The sequence below is a fragment of the Eubalaena glacialis genome, chromosome 10 (assembly GCF_028564815.1).
Source record: "Eubalaena glacialis isolate mEubGla1 chromosome 10, mEubGla1.1.hap2.+ XY, whole genome shotgun sequence".
NCBI classification, from domain to species: Eukaryota; Metazoa; Chordata; class Mammalia; order Artiodactyla; family Balaenidae; genus Eubalaena; species Eubalaena glacialis.
The window spans coordinates 122,006,139-122,019,403 of NC_083725.1; the positions used below are offsets into that span (position 1 = coordinate 122,006,139).

The 13,265-nt window shown below is 58.9% G+C and overlaps 1 protein-coding gene across 4 annotated transcripts in view; it reads right to left on the reverse strand.

Annotated features, from left to right (window-relative positions):
- The window catches only part of AP2A2 (adaptor related protein complex 2 subunit alpha 2), a 63,203-nt gene that overhangs the window by 21,658 nt on the left and 28,280 nt on the right, over positions 1-13,265 (reverse strand). For all 4 annotated transcript variants that reach the window (XM_061202295.1, XM_061202293.1, XM_061202294.1 and 1 more), the window contains exons 3-5: positions 6,908-7,050; positions 5,337-5,530; positions 2,167-2,296 (exon numbers count right to left, since the gene is read on the reverse strand). In XM_061202295.1, coding sequence (XP_061058278.1) covers positions 2,167-2,296; positions 5,337-5,530; positions 6,908-7,050 — 467 coding nt within the window. The remainder of the gene's footprint in view (positions 1-2,166; positions 2,297-5,336; positions 5,531-6,907; positions 7,051-13,265) is intronic.

Genomic DNA, 13,265 nt, shown 5'->3' on the forward strand with positions numbered 1-13,265 from the left:
GCCGCGCTATTCTCCCGTCGTTCTGATGGAAGCGCGAAAGCCACGCTACAGAAACGGACCTAACTGGCCTCACTGTCCACTTCTCAGTGGGCAATAAGGGCCAAACACAGAGCTTTAACAAACAGGCATTTGCAACACGCGGATTCCGCAGGGCAGAGTCTCTTTCACCGTGGCTTCTGAGTGTTTGGGACACAGCCTGCTTCCCCAGGAAGATTCACCTGCGGGATGAATCAGGCAACATTCTGACAGAAGTCAGTTGGGGCTGGTTGGCTCCCGAGGCGCAGTTCCTCACGTTCCCTGCGCGCCCGGAGGGTCTCTGCAGGAAGGCGGTGTGAGGAGAGGGCTGGGGGCCCACGCAGCCGTGGCTCTGCCGGCCCCCAGCCCCCCACCCCCGACCCGGGCCGCCCCCTCTCCCCGCTCGGGACACGGCTCGGGCCGCGCAGGACTCAGGGAGGGCCAGGCCTGGCACAGGGCTCCGCGCGTCACAGCCCTCCCGCCTCCTCCGCTGCTCTCGGAAGGGCTTGCTCCCTCTGGGCGGGCGAGTGACACTCTTCCTGGGCTCTCCTGACCTTGAGACCAAAGAAGCCAAATCTCACGCCTCTGGTGGCAAAGTCAGGAGGTGTGTGACACAGAAGCCACGGCCCCGCGGAGGACAGAGCGCAGGTGCAGAGAGCAGCAGAGGTGAAGGCAGAGCTGGCCGGCGGGCGCGGCCTCACCCTGGGCTGGCTGAGACGCCCCCTCCACCTCGCCCGACGCAAGCTGGGCTCCTGTGGCCTAGAACCACAAAGGCGCCAAGCGGTGCACCCGGCCACAAAGCCGGGTACGTGAAAATACAAAAGCGAACCAAACAGCCGCGCACAGAACCGTCAAAGGAGGAGAGCCTCCTGGCCGGCGAGACACGGCTCCGCCACCCTGGAAAGCGCTCGGTGTGGACGTCGCTGGCCTTGGGCCTCGGCACCTGTCGGCGTGTGGCTGCAGAAAGCTCCCCCGACAAGGCAGGAGTGATGACAACTCCTGGTAAAATGCCACGAACCGTAACCAATAACGCCTGCTCAGAGCACTGGGCCGCGTCCCCGCCACACCTGGGCTCTACACGGCCCTGCCTTGCCGTCGGCTCCGGGTTCAAGCCCGGACCTGTGTGAAGCCGTCCAACCTCTCTGAGCCTCAGTTTCCTCGTCTGCAAAACTGGAAAACGCCCCACGGCCTCCAGCCTGGCCTCCCGGCTCCACGGCGGGGCCTGAACCCGAAGAGATGGAGCATGGCCCGGCCCGCGCGCCCCGCATGTGAACGCTGCGGCCCGAGGCCCCCGGCCCCGCAGCACGGCCTGCAGACGCCCCCTCCCCTCCAAGGAAGGGCTGCCCTGTGCAGACTCGAACGTTCCTGGTAAGCGTGGGAAACGACGGAGGGGCAGCTCGCCGGGCAGCCCAACAGGCAAGCCGCCCAACCACCAGCTCTCGTCTCTGAGTCTACATATGCCGATGGGTTACTTTTCATTTAATCTTTAAGGGAGATTTCTCTTCTGGGAAACAATGGAGTAACCAGCTAACGTGCTAACACCTATCAGCTCAGCAGGAAATTCTGTGTGGAACCTCGATTCTCTCGTTTGTACAACGGGATTCCGGCAGGACAAGGCCACTCTGTCCAGCGTCATTTCCTACTCGGCCCCGCCTCCCGGTGTCAGCGTGGACAAGGGCCCGTGACTCACAGCCAACCACAGCCACCGAATCGCTCCACATCTCCCTGCCCTGGCCTGCGACACGGGGAGGGCTCGGGCCTGGCTCGTGCACCAGCTATGTGCATTAGGCAGCCTGCACGCCAGAGCCTGGGGGGCTACAGGACAGCCCTCTGACAGCCTTAAGCAGGGTGCAGACAGGCACGCCTTGTGAAGCCCTCAGTGGACGCGGTGTTTCCAGAAGATGCTGGGCTATGCCTTGTTCGTCCCTGCAGCCGGCAAGCTGGAGACCCCCCAACGCCTGGGGACCGGGTGAGCCAGAGGCCCTGTCTAGCCCACCCTGTCTGTCCCCAGCGCAGGCGCTCACGGGCCCGATGGACAGGTCGTGGACGTCGCCCCAAGCATCCGGAAGTCACACGCAGCTGCTCGCACCGCGCTGGCCCAAAAGAGGCTGCTCCACGGGAGGGGCTGCACCCTGGCCCAGAGGCACCTACCAAATGCTGGTCGTTGAGGAGGTGCACCACGCGGGACGTCCAGTCGCCCATGGGGACGAGGTCGGGAGACGTCCTGTACAAGCGCAGCAGGCACAGGGCGGCGCTCTGCTTCACGCTGTCCATGGTGTCTCTGCAAGACAGACAGCAGTCACTCCTGGGCACAGCCGGTGCGCCCGGCCCAGAGCCCACGGACAACGCCCCCGAGTCACCACGGGAGCGGAGGCGCACCCGTGCGGGGGCTGGAGGGACACTCAGGATAAGGCCGCTTCAAGCTCTCCACGCAACAAGCTCAGGCCCACCTCCCGCGCTGGGTCTCGGTGGGAACCACGCCTGCACAGTGACAGACAGCCGTCCGCTCGAGGGGCCGCCTCCACGGACGTCGCCCCGAACACGGTGGACGGGAAGGGGTCCTGCCACCGTTAACCTGCCCCTCGCTGAAGCAGCGATCCCCAAGTGCTGTGCACGACCTCAGCTACGCAGGCTGACAGCTAACGTTCCAAGGACTGATTAACTGAATTACAGTATTTTTTAAGCTCACTTAATAACACACAGTCCAAAGGGGAGAGTATCAGAGAGCCTTGCACGGCCATGGAGCTCCGTGTCCACCTAGAGATCTCCTCCCCTACACGCCGGGCGGGCGCGGGAGCACACAGGAAGGCCCGGGAACAACTGCAGCTACGCCGGGCAAGGGGCGTCTGGAAGGTTTCCTGTCCTGGTTTTAGTGCTGACCAAGGACAGAGATGGTCCCAACGCTGTTTACCCCTCCTCCTCCCGAACCCCAGCCAAACGCTGCCATGCAGCCAGCCAAGCGGCAGGCCCACCGAGGAGCGTTCCAGAGGAGGCCATCAAAATACGCCTGAGAAGAACCTGTCCACGCCCCCTAAGTGCTGACAGAAGCAGTGGGGTTCCTGTTCCGTGGAGGGAAGAGCAGGGTCTGGGGGCTGTCATTACCATTTACCTCCTTTTAGCTTTCTTATTCCTAAATAACTCCCAACGGATATGACAAACCCCTAAACTGCCCCCCATTCCATGCCAAAGAAAAATTACTTCAGTAAAAACTTCTCTCTTGGATGTAAACCCTCTGGGGAGCAGGGGGAGACGCCTGTCCCTCTCTCTGGCCCCGCGCCGCGTGCACCAGGAGCAGCGGGCGGCGGCAACCTCCAGGCCTCGCGGCCTCCTGGGCATCTGCCGTCTGCGCCCACACACTGCGGCTGAAAGAAGCCGGCCGGTTTCTACCGCGGGGCCTACCAGCTGGCGGCCCACCCTGCCTGTACAGCCTCTCCTGGTGGGAACACCGGAGGACGGTGCGAGGCAAGGAGACCGCTGCCCCCTGAGCTTCAACTCTGTCTCCAGTCGGGGCCCAGAGCTCAGTCCCGGCCTGGAGGGCGCCCCATCGTCCCTCCCTCCCCGACCTCCCGGCTCTGCCCCGCCGCCCTCAGCCTTGCAGCTCCACGCCTGGGCACCTCCGTCCTCACAACTCCACTTTGAGTCTATTAGGTCGCTGGATTTCAAGCATTGGTCATTTTTTTCAAGGAGGGCTTGCAGGTCCACACAACCTGAGCTTCTGGGGGGAGAGCGGCTGCCTTTGATGCTGACACTGAGAGAACGAGGCCGGCTCCCCACACACCCGTCGGCGATCTTCCTGCTGCAGGCTCTCTTCTCCACCTTGGGCTCGGCCCCTCTGGGCTGTGTCTCAGCACGCACCCTTCTGTGTCCCTTCAACCCGCAGTGCAATCCACCCTTTACTTCAGGGAAGTGTTCTGGAATTATCTGAACACTTTCAGAGATTACCTCTATTTTACATTTCACTCATCCAACAGGTATTTATTTACCGAGCCCAGGGAGCTTGCTTCTGAAAGCAGAGACCGGCAACCCGCAGCCAGGTTAACTGTGCACCGGGCGGGGGCGGAGCTCGGGCGGGGGCAGGGCTGGAGGAGGGGGTCAGTACACAGCCGCCTCCTGACTGGCTCCAACCTCCAGCCCCGCCTGCCCCTCAGGCCCACTCTGATCACACCGCGTCTTTCTCCCACCTCGGTGACTTGATTCTTGGGGCAGCCGCCGCGTTCTCTGCGTCTTGCGGTTCACAGGCGTGTAACAGTGTCGCCTTGCTTCTCCACGTGCTTGCTCAGCTCCGCCACGCCTCTCCTGTGCTCGTGCTACTGGGGGTCCACCACCTCTGAGCTCTCACATTCGGGAACGCTTTTTCCATCAGGCAGTTCCGCGGCCTCTCTTCCAGCCTGGCTCCTCCGTCTGCCTCTGGTGTGACACCCCGGTGGCACTCCTCCAGGCCTGCAGCCACACACCCGACACTCCCCGGGCCTGTGGCCACCCTGCCACTGCACTGCTTCTTGCTCACGGCCAAGGTGCTCAGCCTGGCACAGCTGCCACCTCGGGCTGACCATTCTCCGTGCACCGTAGGGGGTGTAGCTGCATGCCTGGCCTCCACCCGTGAGATGCCAGGAAGACACCCGTTGTGGTGACAACCAAACGTGCTGGGGCAACAGCACTCATTGAGAACCCCGCGTCTACACCCACGTGCTCTGGCGAGGTGTGGGCGCGCTTCCCGACACCCCCCGGCCTCTCCACGCGTGGCGCTGCCCGCGGGCCGTTCCCGCGCTCCCATGGCCAGAGGCGCTGGGAGGTGCCGAGCCCTGCTCCGTCTGCTCGCGGGTCGTCCCAGAGAGCCCAGTCCCCGAGTCCTGACGAGCCCCCCAGGCGGGGACCCCTATCCAGCCATGCAGGCCGCCCGGGTGCGGGCTCTGGGCCACCCTCCCAAGGTGCAGAGCGTCCTGGAACAGGAGGGGGGCCCGCCTCTGCCGTGCCCCGTGGCCCAGCCCGGCACAGCACTGTTGGAAACTCTTCCAGACCTGCCTGCTCAGCCCCACTCAGCTTCCCTCCAGACTGGAGAGGGTGGGGGCGCGGGGTGCTGGGAAGTCTCAGGATTGGGGTGCGTGAGCGCTTCTGGGAAACGGCGAGAAGGCGCCCCGTGCCCGCAGGACGGCCGCGCTCCCTCTGCCTGGACGGAAGGTCCACCTGGCCTCCCCGTCTCCCCACCACGTAAGACGTGAGACGGGGAGGTTAGCGCACTCCAGACATCCTTCAGCAGTCACACAGGTGATCTATTTAACATGAGAGGTGGCCACACTCTCAACAGGGCACCGGACACATACCCGGCTACGAGGATTTTAGGGATCTCCCCCGCGAACGCCTCGGCCATCTCCCGGCTGCCCACGTTGGCGATGCAGTGCAGGGCCAGGCCCGTGAAGGTGGGGTTGCGGCTGCCCAGGTCGTTCTTGACGGCGTTGTTGATCAGGCGGATGAGCTCCGAGTTGGAGTTCACCAGCACCGAGATGAACAGGTAGCCCTGGGTGCCAGAGGGGCGAGAGGGCACAGCGCTCGCGACGGCCCGCGTGCCCCACACGCCCGCCAGGCGTGCTCGGCCTGCAGCGCCGTCTCAGTCTGCTGGGGGCGCTGCTGCCGGCAGGCCACGGAGGACCCAGCCGCCTTCCACTGGACATGCCAGTTCTGCCCCTGGATTCCGCCGTGAACGAGTCTGTGGGACGAACCTAAGAGGCGCTGTCCCCACCGGCATCAGACACCTTGGTGCCCCCCATCCCACTCACTCAGCCATGGGGACCTGTGCTCACCACGGCCTGAACAGGACGGAAAGGCCTGCCTCAGCTGGAACGGGGACACTATGGTGATTTCCAGCAACCCGGCTGACTGTCGTTCTCCCCTCTCTCCACTCTGTCTCTGGGCCCCAGCTTCCGCTTACCACCAGGCCAAATTCCAGCCCCTTGTCACCCCCACTGTCCACGCCCTCCGCACGCAGGGGCACGCTGACCTCTCAGCCCCCGTCGGTCTCAGGAGGAGCTCGCCTCCTTCTCCGGGTTCCAGCCGCTCCACCCTTCCGCGGACGCGCCTTGACTGGGTGCTGCTGCGCTGTCTGCCCTGGCCCCCGGTGCACCCCTTGGCCTCAGTCTCAGCTCAGGACGCCCCCCGGAAGCCCTCCCTATTGGCCACCCGCCTCTCAGGGTCCGGAGGGTTCTACACGCCTCTTTCACTGGGCACTGCCCACAGCTCTATTCTCTGTGTACGGGGCTGTCTGATGCCGTCTCCCCCCTGGAACAGAGCAGGGTCCACATCTGCTTATGGTCATATATCCCCAGGGACCCCCAGCACACTGCTGGGTCCCTGGCAGACACTCGATAAATTCCTGTTGAGTAAATACCAATACTTAACAGAACTCCTGGGGCATTTAGGGTATTTTTTCACTTTCTGTAAGTTAAATTTTTGGACAAGAGGAAAATGTTACTTTGTAACACTCAAGAAAACATACAAATAATGTTACTCCAAGAGAATGCAGGGCTACAATTACAAAACCTGGGGTGGGCGGGGCCCAGGCACTGGGCCAGCTGGGAGCAAGGCCAGGACCCCCACCTGCCCTTGGCTCTTAAACCATGTGGGTGTGGGGCCTGGTTCAGAAACAGGCAGTGGCCGGAGGGGCCACTGGGTGAACTCATCTGGGACACGCATCAGCAAGGCGCTGAGGGGAAGGAAACGCTCTTCCCTGCCCTCTAAGGCGGACCCATGGGAAACAGCACCCCTCGCGTCAAACGGGGGTTTGGTGCAGCTCCCGCCTAAACCCACGGGAACTCCCCCGACTAGACGGAAGGTGCGGAGGAAGAGCACGACACGAACGGCCACCTGATGAGAAGAACCCCCGCCCCCGCACACTCACGATCTGCTTCTCAGTGTATCTGTTGGAGCTGAGCAGGTTTACGGCCTCCATGTGCCCAAAGTCAATGTCGTGGCCCAGCAGGAAGATGAAGAGCAGCTTGCACACATACTTCTTCTTGCTGTAGCCGTCCAGGGCCTTGTCGCCTGCGGAAAGGAGGTGGGGGCAGGGCAGAAACAAGACAGCAGGACGTTGAGGGGCCGGCCTCCAGGAGGCCAGCGTCGTGCTGCACGGTGTTGCTAAGCCAGGTGCTGCACGTCGGAATCCTAATGTCTGGCTTCCCTGACAAAACAGAAGCCAGAACCCCTGCCTGGCAGCCGGAGCGCGGCCTTCCCAGGACGGCCCCGGGGCCTCACTCCCACCCACCACAACCTTGCCAGGGCCACCCTGTCTTAACCAGCAGCTTAATCTTTTAAACATGTTTACTAATTTAGGCAGGCAGGTGAACACATTCTAAATAATCTTTCATTACACCCAGTTTTAGAACAAATCACCCACCCTAAAAGTCGCACACAAAAGGACCAGAAGGGCTTCTGTGTCTTTACCCTAATCACAGCACGACTACGCCTCTCACAGGAGATCACAGCAAGGCGGCTTCATGACATGTCACTGGCAGAATATAAGATGCCATTTTAAAAAGGACCACTAAACACTGCCATTTTAAATACCAGAGGTTCTTATTTCCCCCGAGAAGCGTAAAACGTTCCTTAGCAGACTACAAAGATGACAACCAGAAAGTCTGGCCGTCTTACGAGCTAGGCATCACAGTGACGCCACTGCCACACTGTCAAGGGCCAGACACGGGAACCAGGAAGACAAGGACAGCAATGCCCCTCATGGTAAGGGGTCACATCGCTCGTGCTCCAGAGACAAGCACTGGCCGACCTCAAAGCGCTGCCCAGAAGAAAGACCCCCCACCAAGATTTCCCGGGGTGACAGTGGATCACGAGTCAGCCAGCCAGCTGGACACCTTACATTGGGGAGCTCTGAGAAACCCTCCCTCCTTCCCAGCAGCAAACTGGCATATGGTTTAATGACCAAACAACATAACATCAGACCAGGTCTGGCTCCCACCCCCACCCCCACTCGCTCATCTGCCCGCTGCACTCGAGGAGCCCAGCTCTGTCACTTCCTGGCTGGGACCCGTCCCCGTCTCCGTGGGAGAGCATCTGCAGACGCAGGACACGCAGCCCACGGCAAGCAGCAGCCCCCCATCTCCTACCCACCCAGCCACCCAAGAACCAGCCTGAATTCCATCACCTCTGGAAGCCTCCTTTGACAAGCAAGCCAAAAGTGCCGCCCCCTCCTCTCACCCCCTGGAGAGTGGTCCCTGCCACTCAGAGCCCAGGGAACGGCCGGCCAGACTGTGTGCTGGATGCGGCCTGGAGGCCCAAGGGGCTCTTTCTCTGCTGCTTCAGGACCTGGACCCAGGGTCCCTCCCACAGCCCTGCCCAACGCTGGGAGACTTACAGACGCACACACTTGAAGGCCAAGCCCACAGGAAGGTGAGGGCCACAGCGCAGGCAAGAACAGTCAGGGGTCTCGGCCCCGGTGCTGCCGTGACACGGGATAAGAGCCAGTGTCTCTAGGGAAACGCATCTGAGCCCTGGTGACCAAATCCTTCTGGAGGACTTTTAACTGTGATCCTTTTTCGCCCTTTCTCTCACTGAGACTAGCGTTCAACCCTGACCCTAACCCTCAACGAGTATCTTCTTATGTTCAAAGAAGTAAAAAGACTAAGATCCCGAGGATGGACAAGGAGGGCGCCCCTGTCGTTTTGTGGAGCTCAGTTAAAGCACCCCGTGGGCTGTGACATGCTTCAGAACTGCTGGCACCAGGGTATTAACTCTTCCCTCCCCAGCATCCCCACAGACCTGGGTGTCTTCTTCATTCTCCATAGCACTTAACTGAATTCAGTTGTTAAAAAAGGGAAATGCAAATTAAAACCACAGTAAGGTGTCACTGCACACCCACTAGAAACACCAAGATTTAAAAGATTAACCATACCACGTGCTGGTAAGAATGTGGAGAGACTGGGAGCTCACACACGGCTGGCGGGGGCACAAAATGATGCAGCCACTCTGGAAAACGTGTGGCAGGTTCTTAAAAGGTTAAACATCCACCTTCCACGTGGCCCGGCCACTCCATCCCCAGGTACCTTCCCAATGGGAACGAAACCAGGCGTCCACACAAGTCCCGCAAACCAGGACTCACGGCAGCTCCACGCCTAGCCGTCAGCACAGGAACAAACCCAGATGCCCACCCTGGCGAGCCAGCACACCGTGAGGCAACCCACCACGACGTGGGCAAACCCCAAACGCAAACGTAAGTCACAGCAAGCAGACACCAGAGGCCTCACGCTGCCCGATTCCTTTCATGTGAAATTTCTAGGAAGAGCAGAAGTGCGGTGACAGAAAGCAGATCAGGGGCTGCTGGGGGCTAGGGAGGGGGTTAGGTGCAAAGGGACACGAGGGAACATTTTGGGGGTGGGAATGTTCTCTGTTTTGTCTGTGGGGGTGGGTGCACGAACACACGCATTTTTGCCAAAATTCAAAGCACACGCTTAAAACAAGTGAACTTTATTGTGAGCAAATTGTATCTCAGAAAACCAATTTTTAAAAAATTACTCTGTCAAAATATCCCAGGAAAAAAAGAAGAGCAAAAGATGAAAGAACACGGGCAAGGGGCTTCCCTGGCGGCGCAGTGGTTAAGAATCCGCCTGCCAATGCAGGAGACATGGGTTCGAGCCCTGGTCCGGGAGGATCCCACATGCCGCGAAGCAGCTGGGCCCGTGCGCCACGACTACCGAGCCTGCGCTCTAGAGCCCGCGAGCCCCAACTACTGAGCCCACGTGCCACAACTACTGAAGCCCACACGCCTAGAGCCCGTGCTCCGCAACAAGAGAAGCCACCGTAATGAGAAGCCCGCGCACTGCGGCAAAGAGTGGCCCCCACTCGCCACAACTAGAGAAAGCCTGAGCGCAGCAACAAAGACCCAACGCAGCCAAAAATAAATAAATAAAATAAATAAATTTATTTAAAAAAAAAAAAGAACATGGGCAAAATGACGGCAAGTGGTGAAGCCAGGTGACGGCCACCAGGCGGGGAAGGGAACAGCGCCCCCCCCATACGTATACGTTCGCGTTCCCTCGATAAAATGGGGTGGCTTTTCCAAGTCTTTCTATACCTGTAAAAACATACATTCTTTAGGAAATGCTTTTTATTCATCTTTCTACCCCTGGCACCTGGGACTGAGTGAGCGCCCAGCAGTGAATGAGCAAATGAGTGTCTGTTACCTGGTAAACCTCCGAAGGCCACCAGCCAGAAGACATTCTCCCACCTCTGGGCAGGACAACACAACAGCTGTTTTCTAGAGGTTCCAAGGTTGAGGGCAGGCCCACTACAGCCCTAATGACCTCCCACTCGGCGGCTTCCACAAGCAGGCCGGCCGGGCTGGCGGGTGTGCAGGGCAGGGCAGGGCAGGGTGGGCGCCCCACCCACAAGGGGCTCTGGGCCTGCCCAGGGAGACGAGCTTAGGCTAGAAGGTGACGCCCTCCCTCAGCGGTCGACAGCGCACGCACGTGAGGGCATGGCCCGGCTCTGTCAAGGGCAAGGCTTTCACACGGGCGCTGCCCTGAGGCCCCAGGCCCTGCCCCAGCGTCACCACCTCTGTGTGTCTGCCGTCAAGGACTCCACCAGATGCCACGGCCACCGGCAGCCTGTGCGCTCACCTGCACGTCCACCTCATCTTTCCTCCGTCTGCGTCCGGGACCATTTGTCTCTGGTCCGAAGCACATCCTTTAGACTCTCCTTCAGCACAGGCCTTCTGATGGGAAACTCTCCTTTTTTGTCTGGCAAAGGTCTTTTTTGGCTTCATTCTTAAAGGACATTGTTAGCCAGCTGCTGCTGTCCAGCACTTTGGGACCATCCTCCGCTCCACTGCCCCTCGTCCTTGTGACAAGTCGGCTTCCATGAGGCCCCTGGGAAGACGGCCCATCTCTTCCCCCTCTGGCAACTTCAAAGATTTCCCGTCTTGGGTTTCTTCATTTTCACAATAGTGTGTCTAGGTGTAGATTTCATCTTATTTATTTATTGTAACTGTGTTCATTGAATCTGAGGTTTAGTGCATTTCATGAATTCTGGAAAGTTCTGTCACACCAGCTCCCCTTTCCTCCCAGGAGGTCACTTAACCCTGCAGGCCTTTGGACCACACGCCTGTATCTCTCACCCGCTCTGCTGCTTTGCATTCAGGACGGGCTGTTTCCTTACCCATCTTTCAGAACATGCCTGTGGTTATAGCCACCCGAGTTCTTCATTTTAGTTCTGCATCTTTCGGTTCTAGAATTTCCATTTGGTCTTATTTCAAAATCTGCTATGTCACTTTTTATACTTCCCAAGCTTCCCACTGAAATTTTCAAGTTCGTCTTTTATTTCTTTAAAAACAGTAAACCTAGTTCTTCACTGTAATCTGAATCTGGTCTCGGAGGCCTCTGTGATTCTGTTTCTGTTTTCTCTGCTGGTTCTTGCTGTGCAGTCTTGATTCTTTGCGTGCCTGATTATCTGTGACTAGGTGCTGGACAACATCCTTGAGAAGCTACCTGTAGGAATCACTCAGCCTGTGATGGTCACCTCTTCCTCCAGAGGACTGCGTGCGAAGTCCCGCTGCAGGTCTGGGGCAGGACGGGCTCACTCCCGGGTCACTCCTGCCCTAAGGGCACCGCCTTTAGGGCCTCAGTTTAAAATGGAAGAAGGCTTCACACTGTGGGCTCTGGGATGACTCCCCTCCTAGACCCCAGCTGCTCAACCTCAGCACTGGGCCTCCTCAGGCCAGGTGGTTCTGGGGGGCTGTCCTGTGTGCAGTGGGGTGTCCGGCGGCCTCCCTGGCCTCCACCCACTAGATGGCAGTAGCACGCCCATCTCCAGTCCCGACGGCCTTTGTCCCCTGGGGGCAAAATCACCCTGATGGACAACCGCCCCTCTAGACACTGAAGGTCACCCAAACCAGGCTCTGTTTCAGGGCTGCTCCCCTGGGGTTAGCAAACTCCCTCCCGGCACAGAGAGACGAGTGCTCTGCTTGCTTTCGTGGGCCACGAGTTCTCTTCTCTTCTTGCTCTATGATGCTTTCAAGATTTTTTTAATACCGTGTCTCTTTTTAAGCCCCTTCCAGTGGAAGAGTTGGTTGAGGTGTGCGCTAGCCGACGTGGCAGCTTCAGCCGCATGGGGCTACTGAGTACTTGGCCTGCACTGGTCTGAACTGAATGTGTTCCATGCGGGACGTTCCAAAGACTGGGCATGAAAAACATGTAAAATATCTCAATAACCTTTCCTACTGATTACATGCTGCAATGATAATATTTTAGGTACACTAGATTAAATAAAATATATTAAATTTAGTTTCATCTGCTGCTTCTTACTCTTTTTTAATGTGGCTCCCAGCAAATTGAGAATTCAGTGTGTGCCTGCGTTTCCGGTGGACAGCAGGGATGGAGAAGCGCAAGTGCAGCCCCCAGAGCACATACTTCTGAGAACAAGGAGTAGGTTTTCCCTTGTCTGCTGCCACTCAGGGCACACACGCTCCATAAATGCCAACTGGTTAACAGAGAAGAGCGAGCCTCCTTCCCTACCCAGAAGGGCTCAGCTGAGACAGGCTCGGGGGCAGAAAAAACTACAGAAGTCTTGTTTGTCCCCAAACATTTAAAGACAGTTTGAAGATTCACCCTCTTCCAACCACATGGTGAACATCTCTTAGGCGCTGCGTTCCTCCCCAGGAATGCGCCTGTGTTTCCACACACACGCACACAGTTGCAGCAGCGGACACCACCTGCCCCTTCAACAGAGGCCTGGAGGTGCCAGGAGTGGGTCAGCTCTGTCGGGGTCAGGATCTGCCTTCCTCGGCTTACGAGCCACGGCCAAGCAATGTCCCCAGCCCGTGCCAGACCCTCTACCAGGCAGTCTGCACTCCGAAGCTCCCTCGAGGGCTAGTGACAACGCTGACAGACCAACACCTCTATCTGCGGCCTCCCCTGCCTCCAGCCAACCTGCTTCCTCTGTTTATAATCCGCGGTGTCACTCTCTAGTCAATCTTCTGTCCTCCAACCCCATCGCAGGGCCTGCTTCACAGAGAACCCAGCCTGAGGCCATCAGCACCCCATTTAACGGCTGGGAAAAGAGGCGCAGAGGGGTTAAGTCACTCAACAGGGTAACCCAGCTAGTAACTGGCTATCAGAGCAGGTGCGAGCTGGGGGTAGTCAGGGCAGCCTAGCTCTCACCACCACATTATACGCTCCCTTTTAGGAAGCAGTGGACGTTCCAGACCCCTCACCAGAGAAGATATACAGATGGCAGATGAACACATGAAAGGA